This window comes from Ambystoma mexicanum, chromosome 1p (assembly GCF_040938575.1).
Source record: "Ambystoma mexicanum isolate Mex_15411 chromosome 1p, UKY_AmexF1_1, whole genome shotgun sequence".
In the NCBI taxonomy this organism is placed as follows: domain Eukaryota; kingdom Metazoa; phylum Chordata; class Amphibia; order Caudata; family Ambystomatidae; genus Ambystoma; species Ambystoma mexicanum.
The window spans coordinates 183,148,086-183,171,318 of record NC_090921.1 but is presented as its reverse complement, the minus strand read 5'-3'; the positions used below and the strand labels follow the sequence as shown (position 1 = coordinate 183,171,318).

At 48.1% G+C, this 23,233-nt stretch overlaps 1 protein-coding gene across 1 annotated transcript in view; it reads left to right on the top strand.

The window, feature by feature from the left end:
* DNAH2 (dynein axonemal heavy chain 2) overlaps positions 1–23,233 on the top strand; it is a 3,498,763-nt gene that overhangs the window by 2,306,777 nt on the left and 1,168,753 nt on the right. Inside the window, exon 49 of the mRNA XM_069646273.1 lies at positions 8,992–9,187. Within this exon, the coding sequence (XP_069502374.1) occupies positions 8,992–9,187 (196 nt within the window). The remainder of the gene's footprint in view (positions 1–8,991; positions 9,188–23,233) is intronic.

Genomic DNA, 23,233 nt, shown 5'->3' with positions numbered 1-23,233 from the left:
CTGTAAACTGAGGCCGTCTGTTTGAGGATGGTAGGCTGATGAATAACATGCATCTACAGTCAACAGCTTCTTGAGAGCCCTCCAGAAGTGTGATGCGAATTGCGATCCTTTGTCCAAGATAACTATCAATGGGAGGCCGAAATGACAAAATACATGCTGGAGAATAATTCGGCCAAGACCAAAGAGGAAGGAAATCTCTTGCAGGGGATGAAACTAGCCATTTTTGTGGCACATATCTACCACTACCCACACAGTGTTCATACGCTGTGTCTCAGGCAGCTCCACAATGAAATCCATAGAGACATAGACACAAGATTTGTAAGGTATGGACATTCTAGACAGCAGCCCCATGGGAATTCACAGAGGGTCTTTGCCTCCAAATGCATACTGAACAAGAGGAAACATAGGGCCTCGTTACAGGTTCGACAGTAATTCAGTGAAAATGACCACTTTATTCCAAGTTGGGAGCACGTATTGGCCATAAATGTAATTCCGTCCAGCGGAATTACCGTTGTAAATGGGTTTCAGGTGGTAATTCCGCTCAGATTCGGCAGAATTATTGTTAGCTCAGGCATATTCAGCACTAATTCCCACCGGCGAAAATGGAGTCATCGCCAAAATGGAAGGCTGGTGGCAGCCATCTTCAAAAATGCATTCCATTCTGAATTTCCCGTTGCCATCTGGAGTCAAGACTTGGCAGAATCATGTCCCAGCAAAAGGGGAAAGCAAAGGTGCAGGAAATGAGGTGGCGCAAACAAAAATGTACAGAAGCTGAATTGCAGTTGCTGGTGGATGAGGCTGTATGCCATGCTGAAGAGCTGGATAGAAGCAGACAGTTGAGGACCTGTGGTCAGAGGAAGGCAGCCACCTGGGCCACCATCAGGGAAGTGGTCGTGGGCCTTCTCCATGGGACAGCGAAGACTGATGCAAGAGGTGGAATAACCTGAAGGCCAAGGCCGCAGCTGCATTCCCAGGCACACGCGAGAGACCGCAGCCAAAGGAAAGTGGCACTGTGGAACCACTCACCCTGACTTCATGGGAGAAAAAGGCCAGCTCCACCCTCCACTTGGAAGGGAAAGAAGGGATCGGCAGCACCGAATTTGGAGCAAGCAGCCAAAGGGATGGCGGTGAGTCTTTCAGTTACCACTCCCATGTGAATGCGCAGGCCAAAAGCATGCGTCCCCCAGCATAAATTAGCACAATGGTCAGGGGAATGGGAAACCACATGGCAACCAGTACAAAGGCACAGTGACTACTGTGAGGGGTCAGAAATGAGAGGCAGGCCCGAGTTTGGAATGGTTTCAGAGTCAGACATTTTATTTAACACAAAATGGGTTGGAATAATGCCTCTCTAGCCCTACCGTAAAGAAAGAAGTTCCCTGCCTAGGAAATTAAAACTAAGAATCAGTCTGTGTCAAGTAGTTAGTAACTTAGAAACCGTCTTTTTGTCCAAAACATTCTAACCTAAACCTTACACTAGAAACAAACAATTAAGGGTGCAAGGAAATGTCTCTGATTTATATTCAGTGTGAAATGTTCATAATAAAAACATAAGGATACATCCAAAAAGTATTTTCAAAGGAGAAACCCTTGGATCCAGAGGATGGTTCCCTTCCCCTGGATTGTTAGGTGGGATGGCAAAGTGTCTTTTTTTAAAGATGGTTTCTCTGTATCACAAGAGTGTCTCTTTATCCAATAATTCCTTCCGGCTTTTACACTGGATTCGGAAGTTCTTGTTCAAACAATGCATTCCATAATATCCAACCATGTCTTTGTAGCAAAAGTGTTTCTCTTGAACAACATTTTCTTTATATTGGATTCACATGGTTCTTGTTCTGTAAACTTGAAGGATTGGTTGGTGTACTCCTCGGCAAGAGATCCTCTTTTGGACTTTTACACTTCCTGATATACTCAAAAGCCAGGGATTCTTCGAAAATGTTAGAGTCTTGATACAACTTCAAAAGCCTGGTGCATTTACATGTCGGAAATTCTTTCATATACTTTTCAGATTGCCTGGTATACTTCCCTGCCAGGTATCTCCCCCTCCAAATGTCAGCTGCCTGGTGTCTTCTCTTTACTAGGACCTCTTATTGGTTTTTCTGTCCTTTTCAATATACCCCATCAATATCCGCTTTGTTCTGTTCAATGTATTTACTTAGAGTAACACTTGTTTCAGCTCTCCCCTACATTGACATTTTCAGCATAGGTATTTGTTCAATTCTCGTTGTTGCACTTTTTTTTGTAGGTATTAAAATATTTTCTCTTCCGAGTATCGATTTAACATTAGGTTTTTCCTGTGTTAAATTGCCTTTGAGCATAGTATGTAATATCAATCTCACATATATCCTTCACTTGATTATATGGGTGTCGGTACGCCCCATGGTGCCCAGTGGCCCGGGGCAGACTCACTGGTGGTTCGCTACATATCCGAATTATGTCGTGCCTCTGCAGTGAAGCTTCCACCCTGGGTTGGCTTCTGAAATGATGCAGCCGTCTCCCCAGTGTTTCCTGCAAATTAGCATTCACTCGCCGACTTCCCTCTGTGGCTTAGACTGGAGAATAATGTTTCCCGGCACAACCGTACCTCCAAGAGCTTTGCTGTTTCTCTCAGTGGTCCCACGGTCCTTCAGGTTTGTCTGCTACACCTCTCTTTTCTTCACGCCACGCTGATGTGTGTGACTCGCGTTCGCGAGCTGCTGCACGAGTGTGCCCGTCTTCTCTCTGTCAGCTTTCTCCTGCACGGTTCTCTCCCGTACTGGGCACTTTAGTTTCAACAGAACACTAGTCTGCATGTTAGTCTTTGGGCTTGGCTTAGTTTGAATCAACTCTGCCCTCTTCTTAGTTTCAGTACTTGATGCTTTATGGGAGTTGACGTCCATACATGTAATTGGGCTTCTGAACTGCTGTTGTTTAAAAATGTTACATAATGAAATGTCAGAAACAAAAGATGTTTTCTGTGTGTCATGAATGTTTGAGGTATTGAGTTTTGTCTAGAGTGACAGACAGAAAGGGCAGGGCTTCTGATTTTTACAATATGGGGGATTTTTGGGGTCACATTAAGCCATCAAGAACCTTGGGTATTATAGGGTATTATAGGGTTTTCGTCAGGGACAAGGGAGCAATACCATGCCACATCCAATGGAGTCACCCCCTCCTCCTCGTAGTTGTCGCCTCCCATCTGATTCTCCCTCATATAACCTCCCCCAGGGTCAGGATCAAGTAGCAGCTGCCGTCCCCTGCCCACATGGGAGGAGGTCACAACTGGGGAATCAGTGATGAGTCCAACAGATTCATCACACTACAAGCACGTGCCAGGGAAGGTGGGATACTGTTGTAATGAACATGCACTGTAGGGAAAATGTGAATGTGAAGCCATAGAACCATGCGCAGCACCCATGTGTGCTGTCAGTCCATGTTGCAAAGTTAACCACTACGCCACAACGACAAAAACCCAGATTGACAGGGCAACAGGCAATGTGTTCATGCCATTTTATTCTCAAAATAAATGTAGCAAAATGCCTCACTCTGCTGAGGATTTCCCTGCCTAACCAAAGCTAAGCGACAACGCTCTAACCCTCGATATCTGACCCTCACACTAATCAACAAATACACAAAGAAAATGTATGGCAATACATCATAACATAAACAACATTCACAGTTTCTGAATAACCTTATGATGTCCTGGGTTCATTCCCTTCCCCAGGATTCAAGGTTAGCTCTGCTAATGTTCAACCTAAGAAGGTAATGTCTCAAATCAGTTCTTGATGTTCCAACGTCCAACTAAGGTTTGTTAACCTTCCAATGATAGCAAATCAATTCTCCTTGGTGAAATATCCACTTTCCACTCCGCACCAATGGGAATCCCAACCACAGTGATTTGTCACCTCTTCAAGAACACTTGCCACAGTTAAAAAAGAAATGCAATATCCACAACTGTCAGGGATGATGTCTTGGTTAATAGTTAGTATTCCTTAGTTAGTTTTACCATTCACAATGTTAATTATTTCACGATGACTTCACAGTTCTGCTGCTTCCACTTCAACAACTTCACTTCTACTTGATTCACCACAAGAACAGTCACCTGTGTCTCACATTACTCCTCTTTTTTTAGGCTACTACAATATTACATCTACTGATAACCAGATATACCACCACAGCTACAGTGTTTTGGACTAATACTACAACTTCAGTGATGTGTACTTCTAGATAGGTTTTGACAGGATATACTTTAAAGTACTACATTACCTTCAGGTAGACAAGGCACTCTTCCTCTGAATATCTCTCTTCAAAAGCAGCAGCATCTTTGCCTCTCTTGTCTGTCTGCCATAATAACAACCTGGGTTTGCCCTTAAGACTCACGTCTCTCTGTCTTCCACAGTCTTTGGCACTACAGGTTGTGTCAACTTCAAAATAGTCTTTACAAGCAGCCAGTTTCCCTTCCCCAACTCTCTCAACCCAAGTAATTAGCCAGAAGCCTTGGTGCCACCCTCTTAGCTTCAGGTAATGCTTGCACACTTGTATCTTAGGCCAGTTAAACTGTTATTAACTTCACAGTAACGGATTGCTTTTTAACTCTGTGAACGGCTAGTTTTACTTTTAATATAGGGAGGATGTTGGCTTGGGCAATGCTTACTCTCTTCTTTAATAGAGAATACACGTTAACTTCTCATAGTTAAAAAGGTGTGCCGGGTTAAAGCAAATAATAGAGTTCAGTCTTTCTTTAGGAATCACAATTAGGCACACAAAGGTTAAAGACTTGTATTGAATTGTATTCCTGTGTGAAAGTAAAGAATAGAGTTCTGTCTTCCATTGGGAATTACAATTAGGCACACGTGACCACTCTTTGATATAGTTTTCACAAGTCAATGACTTCATAATTGTTGTATCATGGTTTAAGTATTCAGTCATGGTCTTCGCAACGTTCACTCTTCTTAATTAGTGACAAGCAAACACTCCTTCAGGTAGATACAGTCTGTTAAGGGTTTAACAGTGGGTTTAAGCAGTGTTTGCCCTCCACACGAGTAAAAGGACTATATATATATGCAAGTGCTACTTTTCCATTGTTCATGTATTATAACTTCACCAACCAACTTCAGCTCCCTTTAAATCACACTCGAGTGAATAGGGAACTGGATACAAGTATTAGAACGTCAGGGTTCACTCGCCAGATTCTTTAACACCTGCTCTGTGGATCGCACTGCTTCCACGACTTCTGCCACAACCTCTACTGCTTCTGGCTTCTTAGGAACCTGCACCCTTCCTCTATGGAGCGGGTGGGAATTCCAACCAATCAGTTGGTCTATGGTGCAACCTGCTATACAATGTTGCATAGACCAATCCGCTGCTGTTTCGTCTGCTATAATCAGTGTTATATGTATTTAGAAGTAGTTTGAGGCGTGCCTTGCAGATAAGAGACAATCAATGAAGTACTAACCCATATGTTTTCTATACGTAGATCTGTTCCCCCAGCCAATCCCTCCCGTCAATAGGTTTTACAGTTTGCCACATAGGATGATGTCATAGATGACGCATATTGGGGTATAAGACCTCTGTGTAATCAAGTTTGTGTGAGTGTGCAAGCATCAATCCTATGTCTGTCGGTTTACCCTGCTTTGTTAAATTGAGAATAGAGTAGTACTTTGCCATATTCTTTGAGTCTTTCTGGTTATTTGGTCTGAGATCATTATTGGTGATTCCATCTAGCACAAGAGACTCTTCAAGGTGCTAGAGCACACAACCCCTACACTTCGGAGTTTGGGGGATCAGGACCCTCTCAGAAGAAGCAGGTGAAATCTGCTGTCTCGTTCCGGCATTCCTCTTGTTCTCCCACTTCTGCTTGGTTTGCCAGCTTCATGTCTTCTTCTTTCTGCTACTAGTGCTACAACTCGCACTGCAGCCACAGTTCCAGCTCCTTCCTATTGCCTGCACCTGAGGGGGGCATTTTATTCCTCCCAGGTTCCTTCAGGTGTGGGCTGTTAGGCTCAATTGCCTTACTACTGCTACATCATGCCTCTTCAGCCCTTCTCCTCATCCCAGTACTCATTGGATTGTAGGACGGTTAGTTCTTTTAACAATTTAATTAACTTTAAGGGTAGATTTATTTCCCTTAAACTCATTAAAAGATGGACTCTTAGAATTTGTGGTTACAGAGGAAGCTATTTTTCCTTATATCTTTGGGAGTAAGGAGGTTGTTCATCCTGAAATGCTTTAAAAGAACTTTCTGTTAACATGGCTTGCTTGGATTTGAAAGAACTTGTACCCCGGGTCACAGATCTTATATGATGGTCAGGGACATTATAATGACAATATTACATTTCTTGTTTTGGCAACCCAGAAAGGCACTTCCTTTTAGAGGAAAAATACTGCGTCACATCCACGGGATATCCTCACCACCCTTTGCCATGTCTCCTCCCAGGTATTCCTCCCGAAGTACACCACCCCCAGGGTCAGGACCAGGAAGCGTCTGCCTTTCCCTGGCCACTGGGAGGAGACTTTAGGCAGGGATTCAGTGAGGGATCCGTAGGATTCTCCACAATGCCCTCAGCAGACCCACCTAGCATTAGCTATACTCATTGGCCTGAAACCGCCCCTGCCCATCATACACAATGTGCGTAGGAAGATCATACGTCATGTTGAATGAGTATCTCGCTAGACCACTTACTAGTATGCATGATGACAGTCAATATCCAGCCAACAGGTTCACAGTCGACTCACAGTTCACAGTCGACTCAGGCCGAAGATGCAGGGCTGTGCACTGCCCTGGAGAATGCAACCTCTGGCAGTGCATCTCCCTCCACCCATGCACAGGCCGGCCATGGTAGTAGCGGGAGAAAGAGCTGGAGGAAGACACCACCAAGTCAGCCGTGCTAAGCGTGGAGACACCCACTGTACCCACATCTGTGCCCTTTGGCCCCTCAATCAGCTCTGCAGATGGCACAGGAGGCCCTGCACATGTTGTTGCAGGTGCAGTACCCCCAGCAGCTGCAGCAGCCATACCACTGATCCCCAAGGAGCATAATGGTGCCACTCACACACCTGCACTCACCCATCCGCTCCCTGACACTCCCTCATTACCTGTGTCAGACGGGCATTACCAGCACCAGGCTGAGGCAAACACAGATATCAATGACACTCTAGATGAGGAGGAGGAAGACCTATGCTTCAGACCGCCTTGCTTCAGCCATGGCTGCCTACAGAGTCCACAGCCTGTGGCAAAGCACTCACTGGCTTTAATCTGGGCGAGGCTGGATGCCATGGATCAGCGGCAGGTGACAATTGAAAATCTTGCAGAGCTGCAGGTGCATCAGGGACGGTGTCCAGGTATCGTCCATGAGGATTTCCAGATCCCTGGAACGCCAGTGCCGGAAGCTCTCCATGTTGACTGCTGCCATCACTACTGCTGGGCAGAGGAGGAGGGAGCATACCGGAGGCATGTCTGCTTCTCCCGAGTCCATTCATACATGCATGCTACTCACATTGCAACCCATCCGGGGCTAGGAAACTGAGCCCTCCACCTCTGTCACCCCCATGGAGGGGTCATTGCCTGGGACCACAAGGTGGCACTCATTGCGCAGTCTGACCCCAACAGTGCCAGAGCAGGCTGGCAGGGGCAAAAGGCCATGGACGTGACATGATATGGCACTATTTTCCTAGCTACAAGGGAGGCGGGAGGGCATGAGTGTTGGGGGTAGAATCTATGTGATCACTGCACCGCCTGTAATTTCGCAGAGGAAAATGTCGACGACCATTTCGGCGTGGCGCAGTGATCAGATAGACCACTACGGCCTGCATCGCCCTACCCCCTCGGCCACTTACATTAACGGCGGCACACACAGAAGTGTGCCGCCGACTTCCCTCGATCCCTGTGGTGTCAGTTCCCACCCACTTACGTGGGTCGGCGCTGGTGCTGCAGGCTCCTTTTATTATTTTTTTCCTTTACATTGTCGTGTCCCCCGCTCTCCATTTAACGGAACCAGGGGACACCCCTGCAACTTCTGACCCCATTACCCCGACAAAGATGAGCGGGGGACACCCTGCTTCCCTTAGTTGCAGTAATGGGGCTCAGCATTTTTTTAATGTGCAAAGGCTCTGTTTTAGTAGCAGGCGACCTTAGGAGGTTGCAGTGCTGGTATGATTCCTTGGGGATGCTGTGTTGGGGATCTGGGGAGACGGTGGGGAGGGGTGTTGGGGATGGTGTATTGGGGATAGAGGAGGTGGGCGGGGAGGGGTTTTGCAGCTGGTGCATTGGGGATGGGGAGGTGGTGGGCGGAAAGGGGCGTGCATGGCAGTACTAAAAAACACAGTTAACTTTGAGCAATGCAGGGAAAATGCTTTTTGTGAAGGTGATATATTTAAGCAGTGCATAGACACAGAAGTGAGCTGCATGGGGAAAATGAAGTTACTAGTAATAATGTACATTGAGTTCCTAATGCACCAGGCGTCCGTCCCTGGCTTCCTCATGCTCATTGTGAGGTGGAAGTGCACCGGCAAACGGTGCACATTCTTTTCTCCTGATCAGAATGATTAGACCATATCACATTCTTCTTGCTGTTGGTAATCTGCATTGCTCTTGTCCTCTTCCTTGTACCAGTGGATTCATGGGAATCAAGATGCATTTGCCCATGCCTTTCTCCTGGACCAAAGAAACCTACTGCTTCAGTTTAGTTTATAGTGTAAGGGAAAGAGTTAGGATTCTGACATAGGACTGTGGACTTTTACTTTGGACATTCTGACAGACCCGTTATCATTTTAGTGGAGGCAGGGAAACCCCTCTTAGAAATAGGGTAAGATAGGGTTTTCTTTTCATTTATCTTTTGAATAAAGTTTTTTTTCCAACACCATGCCACCACTGTCCTATTTCTACACTCTTACAGCCTTTGTATGATCTATTGGACATATCTCAGTACCTTCACCTGCAAACCATGTTTAAATTGTTATGCCTACTGCTATGTGTGCATTGGATCAACATTGTTTTCATATTCCCTTTTCTAGTGCTCCATTCTATAAGATTATTGTTCCGACCGTGGATACCGTCCGCTACAACTTCATTGTAAGCGCCTTAGTGTCGAATCAGACCCCTGTGTTGCTGGTGGGCCCAGTTGGGACAGGAAAAACCTCCATTGCTCAGGGTGTGCTTCAATCTTTGGACTCCAAATGGGCAGTTCTTACTGTTAACATGTCTGCTCAGGTAAGAAACATCTGTATTGTACCTTTATGCATGTGTGACACACAAAGATACTTCAAGGACCAAGTTAACAATGCTTTCTCACGCAAGGCTACTCTTTCATTCATTGCGTCTCTCTCCTTCTGAATTCATTCTGTAGACCTACTCCTGCAGCTGGCCCGGCCCGGGACTGCACCAAAGCTGCTGCAGAATGCAGCTAAATAATTTGAAATGTGGAAATTCCAGAACAGGAACCCTGCATTATGCCTTGATACCACTCCCCCACCTCCTGCTCCCTATATAAACACCCCCAGGATATCAACCACCAGTTCCATTTTTTCAGATTAACAGATGGATTAGAGAATTATTAATTATATTTCCTCTTTTGGGTGGTGTTTGTTTCCTTTTTTTGTGTGAGGATTTTGCCGTGAACACCTCTGTTTGATTCAAAATAAAAAGATTCAATTGTGTTTTTTTTCTCAAAACGTTTTTATTAAACATTAGTCCTATATTCTGTTCCTTTTGCTCCATACTCATGGTATATCTTGCTTCTCCGGTGAAGCAGCATAATGCTGCTGGTGTGCATGGTGACCATGTTCCTGTGTGGCACCTCCTTTTTGCATGCTCCAGGCCCCAAACACCAGTCCTTTAATTTGGGCAGTCTTGGCAGCATAAAGAGCAGAGACACACCACCTTCATGCCGCAAAATAGTTTCTTATTTTCTTTTTTCCCCTTCTGTTTATGCCTTGGGTACTAGACTCAGTCTTTGCAGTTTTAGTGAGAGGGCTTTTGCCTTTGCTCACCTTCATGCTCTGTTGTTATTGTGCCACGGTCCAAGTACATTTTGGGGTGATTGTGATTTGTGTAATGCCACATAAAATAGGCTTCTTTGCATGCTGCATAAGCAAAAGGACTTCTTTCACACTCCTACACTATGCGCCTTTCAGCCATTTTCCAAGACTAAGGTGAGTAGAAAACAATTATTTTCACAGGCTACACAACGAAGCACATTCCCCAGTTTTACTTGTCGCAAGACCGGGACAGTCGTGCTGACAACTATTGGAGGAAACTCAGATGTGTGCTACAAAGGCTTACATCTGGCCCTTGTCTTGATGGTTTCCCCCACTATAAAACCGGGGCTTTTTCCAATGTACTGGTTAGGTGGCCTAATACTGGCTCTCTGGCATCTGAAGGAACTTCTGACGAATATGCACACAGGCATTTCCAGTAGGAATAAAAGTCCTATAGATTGGCGATGTTCACTTAATATAGGTTGACCTGTCAGATCAATCCCTAATCTTAGATAGGCAGCATGCCCCTAGGTTTTGCCCTACTTTGAGGGTTATTTGTTTTAACATTCCAGAACAAGGTCTGATTTGTGATAGGCCACTACCCAGCTGGTGATTAAAATTGCATAGAAATTCCATGGTAATAGAAGCCTTTTGTGACATACAGCAGAGATAAGATTTAATGTTCACTGTCTCTATCCATACTTGATTCAGTTTTTTTTATTGTATGTAAGTGACATATGGGTGTATGTATTTCCAGATGAGGGAGAGCCTTCTCACTATCCCGGCCTCCTCGGGAGACCTTTGCCCGTCAGGGTCAGGGTGTTCTTCCGACTAGGGAATGTCTGCATGTGTCTTGTGTACTTGATAAGAGCATCTTTTACTTAACATTTCTTCTCCTAAGTCGGTTTAGTTGTGCTATAACATTGTGTTCCTAACGGTAGGAAGGCAATAATAAATCAATACAGCTTTCAGCCTAAACCCTAGGTTGTTAAGCATTCAGGTTAAAAATGCTGAAAATGTTTGAAAAATAAAAACCCTTGACAAGCCATGCTCCTACCTTGCTTTCTAAAGCTGGTAAGGAAAGGGCTCAACCACATCCTGCGCGCCCTCAAGCCCGGGACGAAGGCCAGATCCACCTTGAGAGCCGTCGAGGCCTCGACGCGAAGAGGAATCATCGAAGGATCCTTCGAGCTGCAAGTCCAAGGTTGAGGTCGTCGACGCCATTGCCGCCCTCGCTGCCAGCTGGCCCATCAACACCTATGGCGCCATTGAAACCTTCAGTGCCAACGAATTTGAAAATGTCTTTGTCGAAGACATCCACGACTCCTTGAGCGTCGAGTTCAAAATTTTCAACGCCCTTACCAGAGAAAACCTTTACTCCTTTACCTAGAAAGGATTACTTTCAATCTCTAACAACTATTTATGAGGATAAGGAGCCATTGGATAGTGCTGCGCCATTTGAGTTACAGTATGGTACACCAAATGTCCCTGATAGCTTTATATCAGAGCAATCCAGGCTAAAGGACCTTTATGAAAATGTACAAACAGCTAGTACAGCGGACACTTCACCAGAATTACAATTTGGTAAGCCTGAGTCCGATGAACATGCAGATGCATCATACAGGCAGTTGATCTCTAAGGTTGTAGATTACCTGGAATAGAGCAGGCCTACCCTCCCCCTCGAGCAGGATAATCTAACAGACATCCTTGATAATGGTCCTCAAAAGGATCCCATTTTACCATTCAACATTGCTCTTTAAAAAAGGGAGATGGCCAATTAGGAGATGCCGGAGTCATGTCCGGCAGTAAACAAGAACTTGACAAGAAAATACCACCCATCTAGTAGTGAGCCTAACTACTTATCAAAACACCCCACTGCATAAAGTCTGGTGGTGCAGGCAGGAATTGCAACCTCAAATCAAGCAAATTATCCAACCATCCCACTGGATAGAGATGACAAAAGGGTAGATGCATGGGCAATAAAAGTATTTTCTTCTCGAAGCATGGCTCTAAAGTCTGTCAACTCCACATGTGCCTTAGCAAAGTTTTCATTCACTCTATAAGACTGCATTTCGAATGGATTGTGTCCTCCCACGTATTCCTCATCTTATGATAACTCGTTGTCTTCAGCTTCGCTGCTTCGGAAAAATGATTTCTCTTGGCAGAGGGTGCTGTGCTCGAGGTCGTGGCGTAAATTGTCCCTTGACGGACTCCGTACTCTCTCGACGTCACCGATGGTATAAATAGCTCGAGCCGCACCCGTTGCTTCAGTTCCGTTTTTCCGATCACTTCGCTATCGAGAACGGCGCGCTTCAGATTTTCTGTGAAGAAAATGTCGTCATCTTCGGCTCCTTCGACACCCAAGACTGGGTTGAAGAAGTGTGTAGATTGTGGATCAAAAATGTCGATCACGGATCACCTCCGGGTTTGTCTCTGGTGGCTCGGTTCCAGTCACCTAACCGACGACTGCGGTTCCTGCCAATCCATGACCGAGAAAGCTCTTCGTGAGAGGAAAGGTAAACTGTCGGTGGGGAGGGAAGCCTCTAAGAAGGCTACGTCTAAAAAACATAAGAAAGCGACTGATTCGAAGGAATAGGATCGCTATAGGCACTCCAAGAGATCTCGATCTAGGAGTGGATCGAGACACTCTTCATCGTCTAATAAAATGAAGAGGAGACATAGATCTCCCTCATCATCTTCTTCTTCAGAGTCGACCGAAGAAATTCGATGTCCGACAAAATCGGATTCTCCCAGTAAATGGGAAGAATTCCGTAAAAAGAAGATGGAGGTTTTCGAGAACGCGGCCCCGACCCCCTCGAAAGAACCTCGAAAAAGCCATACCCCTAAGGTCGCTCCATTGGACAATGGTAAAAAACAGTTGTGTCGAGGATACTAAAAAAACTCGAGTCGACGCCAAGCCGTCGAAGACTCTTCAAGATTCGAGCACTTCTCCGGTGCCATACAAAAAACACAAGTCGTCGAAGGCTTCGAGGACTTCATCGACGCCATTGGCGTCGACCGTTTCGGCACCAAAACCGAAAACATCCTTGACGCCCGTGTCGAAGTCATCTTCAAAGTCATCGAAGACTCCTTCGACAACTTCGAAGGATTTATCAATCCCTTCGACGCGTATGGTAGAAGAAGAAAGGAGGTTCACTCCTTTGCCCAGGTCAGACTTTTTTAAGTCCTTGTCCTCAATTTATGAGGAATCTGGCTCAGAAGAAGACGAAGTTACTCCTTTTGGAGTTTCTTATGGTACAAGCAAGGAACTTATTGACCAGGAATCTAGAATGAGAGACCTGAGTGATACTCTACATTCTGCCAGTGGAATTGACACCTCCCCAGAATTAGTGTTTGCCAGACCTGATCCTGCAAAGCATGCAGATGCTGGGTACAGGGGTCTTATGACCAGAGTAATAGAATATATGGGTTGGGGTAACACTTCACCCATTTTTGAACAGGATGACATGACAGATATAATTGTCAGAGGGACTCAAAAAGATCCAGTTCTCCCCTTTCACAGGGCTCTTCAGAGGACAGTGGAGAAAAACTGGGATAGACCTGAGAGTATTGCTGCTGCAGATAGCACTTTTTTCAAAAAAATACAGACCAGCTGGAACGGATCCTGAATACTTAAATAAGCATCAGACTCCAGAAAGTCTAGTCATTCAGGCAGCATCTACATCAAAACAAACTGAATATCCCACTATTCCTCCAGATAGAGAGGATAAAAAAGTTGACGCATGGGCACGTAAAGTTTTCACGTCAGGCAGTATGGCCCTTAAATCGACAAATGTCACCTGTACCCTGGCCAGGTTTACCCATACACTGTGGGACTGTATTTCGGCGGCTGCTGATCATATTCCGGAAAGCGAGGAAAGGGAAGGCTTCCTGAATATAGTCAAAGACGGGAAGGAGGCAATGGGGGAATGTCTCCAGTCTGGACTGGATACTGCTGATAGTATCAATAGGTCCATGGCTGCAAGCGTTGTGCTACGCAGATTTGTGTGGTTGAGGAAGTCGGGGTTTACACCAGATGTGCAAGCCAGACTCCTTAACATGCCCTTTGATGGCTCGAGGCTGTTTGGCAGCAAAGCTGATGAAACCCTAGAAAAACTTCAGACCTCGAAAGCGGCAGCTAAATCGCTTAGCGCCTCCATGCGCCAGCCTCTAAAACCCTATTCTGGCTCATCTTCCTGGAGGGGTCGTTCTTTTCGATACTACTCCTCTTTTGGTAGAGGAAGAGGACAGGCTTCTCAAAAGGGCAAAAGAAACTTCCCTCGTGGAGCACAAGGAAGAGGTGCAAAATCAGCCTCAGGAGCGGCATCTGTACCCTCCTGCAGCTGCCTCCAACTCCCTCTGAGACCTTGTTGCACAAAACACCAGTGGGAGGCAGGATCTCTCAGCATCTGAAGGAATGGCGGGGCATTACCTCAGATGCATGGGCACTGAAAACAGTAGCCCAAGGTTACTGTCTCCCCTTTCTAAAGAGGCCTCAGAATCATCCACCGGTAGCCAACTCTGTCAAAATTCCAGATCCGCTCGTGTTGCAGGAAATTTTAACCCTGCTAGAGAAAGGTGCCATAGAACTGGTACCTGTAGCGGAGAGGAACAGGGGTTGGTACTCCCCATATTTTCTCATTCCAAAAAAGGACAGAGGACTGAGACCCATCTTGGATTTGAGAAACTTGAACAAGTTCCTCAGGAAGGACAAGTTCAAGATGGTACTCTTTCTCAGATCCTTCAGGCTCTCCAACGCCAAGATTGGTTGGTATCATTAGACCTTCAGGATGCTTACTTTCATGTGCCAATCCATCCAAAGCACAGAAAGTACCTGAGGTTCGCGATTGGCAATTCTCATTATCAGTTTCGAGTTCTGCCATTCGGGTTGACCTCCGCCCGAGGGTTTTCACCAAATTGTTGGCGGTTGTGGCAGCAAGTCTCAGGAGAGGGGGTATTCACATATATCCCTACCTGGACGACTGGTTGATCAGAGCAAGTTCTCCAGAACAAGCTCAGGAACATCTTTCGATCACCTGCCACTTCCTCCACAAATTGGGCTTCTCCCTCAATTTCAAGAAGTCCCACATGATACCATCCCAGAAGTTCCAGTTTATCGGAGCAGTCTTGGACACTTCCTCGGGAAAAGCCTCGCCTCCCGAAGTGAGAGCTCTCCACATTCAGCAGATGGTAACAAAATTCCAGAATGCCCAACGTCTACCGGCCTTCGATTTTCTCAGGTTGCTCGGCCTCATGGCATCCTGCATTTTCCTAGTACCAGAGGCCAGGTTGAGAATGAGATCCCTTCAATGGGCACTCAGTACTCAGTAGTCCCAGTTCTCAGGGAATATGTCGGATCTTCTGCAAGTCCCGAGCGCAGTTGCTCAGGATCTTCTATGGTGGGCTTGCAACGACAACATTCTCAAGGGAGAGTCTTTTTGGCAACCATAGCCAGAGATAACAGTAGTGACGGACGCCTCACTCACAGGGTGGGGAGCACACACCAACGATCTGACAATCAGCGGTCGTTGGTCTCCATCGGAGTCCAAACTACACATCAACCTTTTGGAGCTGAGGGCAATCAGACTAGCGCTGAAGGCCTTTCTGCCCTCTGTACAGGGAAAGAATGTCCTGATAATGACGGACAACACGGTGGCCATGTACTACCTCAAAAAAAGAGGAGGAGTAGGGTCACTACCACTGTGCAGAGAGGCAATGCAGCTATGGTTCTGGGCAATACGAGAAGGAATCTCCCTATCAGCAATTCACCTAGCTGGAGAGAAGAACACAGCAGCAGACGCTCCGAGCAGGCAGAGCACGGTCTCTCACGAGTGGGGCTGTCTCAGGAAGTCCTTCTGGTGATCTTCGCCCTTTGGGGAACCCCTCAAGTGGATCTGTTCGCCACCGCGATCAACGGGAAGTGCGATCAGTACTGCTCAAGGGAATTTCCTCAAAGAGGAGCTCTGGGAGACGCATTCGTAGTGGAGTATTCGTATTATAATTACAGGTTTCCACTGCTGTACGAGTTTCCCCCAGTCCCTGTGATTCCTCAAGTAATCAGGAGTTTGCGAAAGTTCAGGAAAACCATGATCCTAATTGCCCCGCATTGGGCCAGGAGGACGTGGTACCCGGACCTTCTAGACATGTCCATCTGCCTCCAATACGTCTTCCGCAAAGAGAGGATCTTCTCTCGCAAGAGGAAGGTCGGGTTCTCCATCCAGAGGTCAGGACACTCAACCTTCATGCATGGTTTCTGAGAGGTTGAGATACAAGGATTGGGATCTTCCGGATGACGTAATGGAAGTCTTGGTTTCGGCCAGAAGACCAGCAACTAAGGGGCCGATTCATGGAACAAACGTGCGCCGAAAATCCATGTGCAAGCAGGCGCAAGGGAGCGCAAGCGTGAGAAACGCAGCACACGCACACGCGTGCGATTCAAGGAAGACGCTGCGCGTGTTTCCCGCTGTCCGTGCGCCCAATCCAGCCATGGCACACGCAGGCATATACGGCGTGCGCTACGCGCACAGCAAAAGCGCACATAGCTCGGCGCACACAACCAAAGTGGGCGGAACAGTGGGCGTAACACGCAGAAAGGGGAACAACGCGTGAAAAAGAAGGCGTAACTGGGGAAGTACTGCAGGGAACTACACGGAACGCCCACACGCACGCGAACAACCCGTATTCATGGATCCGAATACGGGAAACCCGCGCACGGCAAAAGACGCGCACAGGCGTCAATGCGTCCGCCACACGAAGGCAGGCGAAAGCGTCCCCGCGCACAGCATAAAAGTGCACGCAAACAACAAACGCGTATATACAGCTACGATGAATGCCCCATTTGTCGCAGCACTGATCGTGGGACACCGCAGGAGGAGGAGAATAGCCAGGGCACGCATTTTCGCACCACGGACAAGCCTTTTTGGGATGCCTGACGACCATGTCTATGGCAGGTATTGATTTCCACCCCATATCATCCTAGACCTGGTCAGGGAGTGGGAAGATGACCTTACATCCCCCACCCTTTGCTCCCAAGCATTGAGCCCCTTGGAGAAGCTGCTCAATGTCCTGCATTTTTTGGCCACTGGGTCATTTCAGCGGACCACTGCCATAGTGGGGGGTGGTCTCACAGGCCACGCAGTCACGCTGCCTACACCAGGTACTGGCAATCATGACAGCGCGCCCCTCAGTCCGCAGGCACATATACATGCCCAGAACACCCGCAGAAAGGCAGGCCGTTGTCCTGGATTTTTTCAGGGTGGCACACTTCCCCAAAATGCTGGGTGCCATAGATTGCACCCATGTGGCCCTACGTCCACCTAGGGCCACTGAGCACATCTACCGAAACCGCAAGCACTGGCATTCCATCAATGTACAGGTGGTATGCGATGCAAAGGGAATCATCACCTCTGTCTATGCAAACTACCCTGGCTCCACCCATGACAGTTTCATATACAGAATGTCCGCCCTGAGCCGGGCCCTGGAAGCTGGGCAGCATGGCGACACATGGCTCCTAGGTCAGTACAAATGCCCTTGCACATGCATACAAGTCACACACAGACAAATATCCAAACCCTAATAATCTCAACTATTATCTCCTCCCCAGGGGACAGTGCCTACCCTCTGAGCAACCACATGATGATGCCAATCCGGAACCCCACCACACCACCCCAGGTAAGATACAACACCACCCATATTGCAACCAGGGCCATAGTGGAGCGCACATTCGGAGTGCTCAAGTCACGTTTCCGCTCCCTTGACCGCTCTGGTGGGCAACTACTCTATGCACCACCAGTAGTGTGCAGGATCATTGTGGCAGCATGTGTCCTGCAGAATGTTGCAACACGGCAGGGCGTCCCGGTGGACATGGTGGTGCCCCCACATCCCCAACCACAGGCACAGGCGCTGCCCATGGGCGGGGACAGGGCACGTGGCGAGGAAGCCCGGACCCAGCTTGTGGCCACATTTTTCACCTAAACTCCCACCCCTGCGGAGTGCACACAGGCCTGGCACATACCAGGTGACAATCGATGATGACAAAGAGACAGTCAACTGTCACAACCCTACCACCCTGAGATAGTTGCCATGGAAGTGCCACATCATCTGCATCCCTAGCTACCTAAACACAAGCTATCCTGTGTGACCAAAAGGCACACATATGACATATGACATGATATGGCCTATACACAAGAATTTCAAGGTGCGATGAGGCAGGGAGGGGGAACAAGGGAAGACAGACAACGGTACTACTAGGCCAGGTGTCATTGAGATTGTGCAAGTGCAAGTGCAGGGGTTGGGGGAAGGGAAAAGTGCAAGGGGAAGGGGGGGAGTGCAGTACAGGGAAAGTAGCCCAAAAAAAAAATACATAGGTCGGCTGGTGGCAACTGCAAAGGTAAGTGCAGACAAGTGCTAGGAAGGGTGGGCTGTAGGGATAGAGAGACAGTACCGCAGTGCAGGGGTTGCCAGGGAGGCAGTGCAAGTGGAGAGTGGCTGGGCCAGGGACCGAGGTCGGTGAGAGTGGCCCAGTTGCAGCTCCAGTGCAGTTCCAGTGAAGAATTCTGCAAGGGAGAGGCAGAGAGAAATCAGAAGCAAAGAGGAAGGTCTTGAGGTGCTTCCAGAACTGGAGATGGTTCCCCTCAAGTTCAAGTGAGGCAGGAAGGCTGTTCCAGAGGGAGGGCCCTGCCGCGGAGAGAGATCTACCCCCAGCTAGTTGCTCTGAGAAGCGGATGACCCTGACATGCAAGGTGTGCATCACACACACCTGCAAAACAGGCCATGGCCATCACTGTCATGTCACTCAAGCCCTCACCAACCCACAACATGACATGGCAAGCAATACTCATACACCAACACAGTAACGATAAGGTACACATTGCCATGTCCTAAATGTACAGTGGCATCAGACAATGATGCCTGACCCGGAATCAGATGAAATGACTGACCAACAAAATCTCCCACCCAAAATAAGTAATTTCCAAATGCATTACAAGAGTCGTAGACTTAACATAACAATGAATGCCTGTCTACATGAACATTGTGCATTGCAAAATCAACACTGCAGCTCATGTGTGCAGTGTCCTACTCCTGCAACACACTGCTCAGCGCACAGCACAGTGAACAGCCATTGTGTGTGATGCACACCCTGAGCATCACATCTAAGTGACGGACCACATCAAACAGCAAATTAGGCATGTACAGGATCCATAATCGGTCACAGAACATGTGCTGCAGGGACACAGTGGGCACCAGAAGGCAAACAGTGTACACGTGGATATGCAAGGGTGGGAGTACATGTAGTGCATCAGAGTGCAAGTGTGTGGTTCTGCAAGGACATGCACTCCACATATGCATGTGCACTCAAGTGACCATTAGTGTTCTCTACACATCACATGTGAACATTCACCATGTGTACACCCCAGCATGTCAAACCACAACTATCCCCTCGCACCTGAAAGGTAAACACAACACATGAACAGGCATTGATCAGCAGAACACAACATGTACATAGGATACCACCATTACAATGTCAGAGTTCCCATCACACTGCAGGGCAAGGCAACTATCAACAACAACCCCCCCTCCCTCACAAATGACCATGACCCACTGAACAACTGCACCTGGGTCATGGAGCCTTCAAACCCCAATTCCACCTGGCCACAGGATCACCTTTACCCTTCGTCACCATCCCCCACCTTGTGTTTAAAAAGGTGCCTGCACCCTCATAATCAATGTCCAAAATCACAAAATCCAAGCCAGAAAAACGAACCAGAACACCCTCCAGTAGATGACTTGACGTAGCAGTACCTCACAATGGCCAAGTACTACCACAATGATGCAACAACCAAGGTAGCACAGCAAAACAATGTCACGACAGGATGTGAAACATGTGTGGTACATGACATAGGATGATTCACCATGAACGGATGTGTACTGTCACAGGCCCCCTGTACAGGCGTGGGAGTGTCACCAAACAACCACCCCCACCATGTCCCGGGTGCCTGCAAGGTCAAACTCACACAGGCCCCTGAGACCCTGGTGGGGAAGGAGGTTCAGGGATATGCAGTCGGGACAGGTGTTGACACACTGGATGACTGGAATGAGTGGCAGGAGAGGGGAGGAGGAATGACACATGAAACTAGGGAATGCACGAAAATGTACTACCTGCATGAACACATACACAATCCAAACAAACTTGGACATCATTGTCATGGCCTTCTGTAGTCCAGGCTCAGGAGTGGTACGAACCAACCACCCCCTCTAGGGTTTTGGCACCTGCAAGTTCGGGGCTTGCACAGGCATCCGCAACCCCAGCGGGGAAAGAGGGTCAGGGAACGTTGCTTGGATAGGTACGGGAAGCAGGAACACCGGGTAGAGGGTACAGGGTTCAAAATTGCATAGGATCACGGTTGATTAGGGAGAAAAAACATACCAAATTGAACCACACATACATCCATGCATTAGTACACTCCCCAGCAAGCCTATGCACAGCAGTTCGAAAGAAAAACAACAAGACACTTAGCTCTGGTTTTGAGTGCTGGCCTCCTGCCTGCGCACTCTCAGGTCCGGTTACAGGAGCACTGCAATGCTGCAAAGAGAGCCACAGTCAACAACCTGTACGTGCCAATTACACAAAAACACAACACCAAACATGCCCCATAGCAACAAACTACTCTACAAACAGACAATCTGGTGTAGATGCTTCGTACCCATATATAACATCACCCCTGTGACGGGTCATACACAGTCAATGCAGTAAGTCAGCCGCTGGTGGATGCGTGGCAAATGGAACACCAATGTGTTCATGCAATGTTCCCTGGGTAAGCAGACAGACCCATATAGCAAGCCATGACTTCAGAGCAAGTTGCGTACCACCATGACCGAAACAAAGTTGGCAGTGCATTTATCATAAAGTACATGGAAAAGACATGCACTGCACCCGAGTATGTCCCTTGCTGTATGTCCCTATGAGCTGCCCCTTTCCATGTCTCGGAAGGCTACATGGTTGATACAAGTGCCTCAATGGACCTTGGTGTACCGGAGGGTATGTGCCACTGCCCATGCATGTGTCCCAGACAACCCTACTATCAACAGCCATCAGTCCACCAACACATCTGAGCTGCATTGTGTGCTTCAACACCAATATTCGTCTAAACTCACCCTCAGTGCTGTGACTAAGCCTGCATGTGCAACTCGCCTGGTGCAAGCTTTGCTGTGTCGTGGCCCCCCTGTGCTGCTCACCTTGCCTGGAGTTCCTTGGAACATGTCAGCAGTTCTAGGATGTGGGTCTGCAATCCCTGTGCCTCTGCTTGTGCACACATGTGCATGTGGGCACCAACAAACGGGTCCAGAATTCTGTCGTCCAATGGCCCATGTCTGCTGGCAAAGGTGCTCTGGAGGCTCATCCCCCTGCAGAAAGGGCATGAAACACATGATTAATGCTTCAAAGTCATCTGTGTGTGTCTCATCAGGCATCTCATTACTTGACCATGTCAGAGAGTCACATCACAAATCACACCATCAGTCCGTCTTTCACATCCAAAGTGTGGAACACTATCTACAGCATGAATTGCAACAAGCACGTGTACAGGAAAGATGTGAAACATACTACACAATGCATAGCAATCAATGTACACATTAATCATGACACACCCCATCTAGCAAAAGCTGAATAGTGGACAATAACACCAAAATCATCCACACTAGGGGTGTCAGCACAAGTCACACAGCACCAGACATGCCACAGATATGACAGTCCAAAGCCCTTGTGTAATATTCTGTAACACCGAACCATCCTTGCAAGCCCATGGATAAGGGAGGCAGGAGTGGCATATGTGAGTCAAGGACCCCAAGCAGCAAACATATACACAAGACAAGCCTGAAGGGCCCAGCTGGAACAGACAGTGGATGCCTTCAAAAGCCACAAAGCACCGCACCGTCACATGAAAGCACAATAGACTAGCAATTTTAAACTAAATCAACTATTAACTAATTACACTAACAATGGAAAACATACATTACCTAATTAAACTAACTATCAAACAGAAACTTAACTAACTAAACTAAAAGAAAAATCAAAAATGGCCACATACGACCTGGGGGGGGAGGGGAGGCACCCAGGAGGGGGGAGGTACAGGGTGCTGTTCAACATCCACATGCGATGATGCTGAGCCAAAAAAAAAACCTCCATGGGCTCAACGCCTGCACAGCCCGACCTATGTGGGAGATAGATGGTCGTCCGAGTTTGGCTCAGCCTGTAAAGGAGGACGTGGCACAGTAGCCTGGCCACGCCTAGCCGCAGCTTGCCCCTCGTCGGCAGCAAGTCTGCCGGACGGGTGAGCCTGGTTCTGTGTGGCGATGTGACATAGGTCTGCATGCAGAACCTCACGTGATACACGTGCTTCCTCTTGCAAGGTAGCACGTGTAACACAGAGTTCCTCCTGCAAGGCCTGGCTGGACAACCGCTGCACCTTCCGGCAAGCCTGTAGCTCAGCCGAGATGGTACGCTCAAGCTGTGCAAACCTCTCCTCTGCCTGCTGCCTCTGGGACATCATAAGGACACCCAGAGTGGATCTGAGGGAAGCATACTCCTCCCTCAGGGCATCCATGTGCGCCTCTGCGTGAGCAGCAATTGCTTGACGCAGAGACGACATTTCAGCCTGGCGTGCCCTGTCTGAGGCCGCCATGCCCAGCCTGAGCGAGCGGGCCTTGGACTGTGCCGCCTGCTGCTGGAGAAGCACCTGCCTAGCAGGGGGGAGCACAGATCGGGCCACACGCTCCATGCTCTCAGCGATGTTCTCCATTGCTGCCCCCTGCCGTTCGGAATTGGCAGTCATGTCTTGCTCCCACTCAATATACAGCGGTTGCGCGCGGCAACCGCGTTGCCGGGATTGACCCCTGCGGGTCCCAAGGACCGGGGGTCCTCGCTGTGTTGGCACTGCCCGCAGCTGCACCACTACATGCCCCCGTCGACGTGATGTCGCAGGCACATCAGTGACTGGTGTGGAGGGTGACCCTGCGTCCCGATCCACCTCGGGCGGAGGAACCAAGACTGTCTGATCCCTCAGTGCAGGGGTCGCAGACAGAGGAGTGTCCACATCAGAATCACTCACCCCTGACACATGGACTTGATGCTCATCCAACTCAACATGAACGTCAGTGTCGTCATCAAGGCTGGACTCATAGGCAGCCAGAGACAAGATTTACTGCAGCACTTAGGGGTTTTCGTGGCCTACCACCCCACGACCCCAACTAAAGTGCCGGGTTGATGTGGTGTTACCAACCC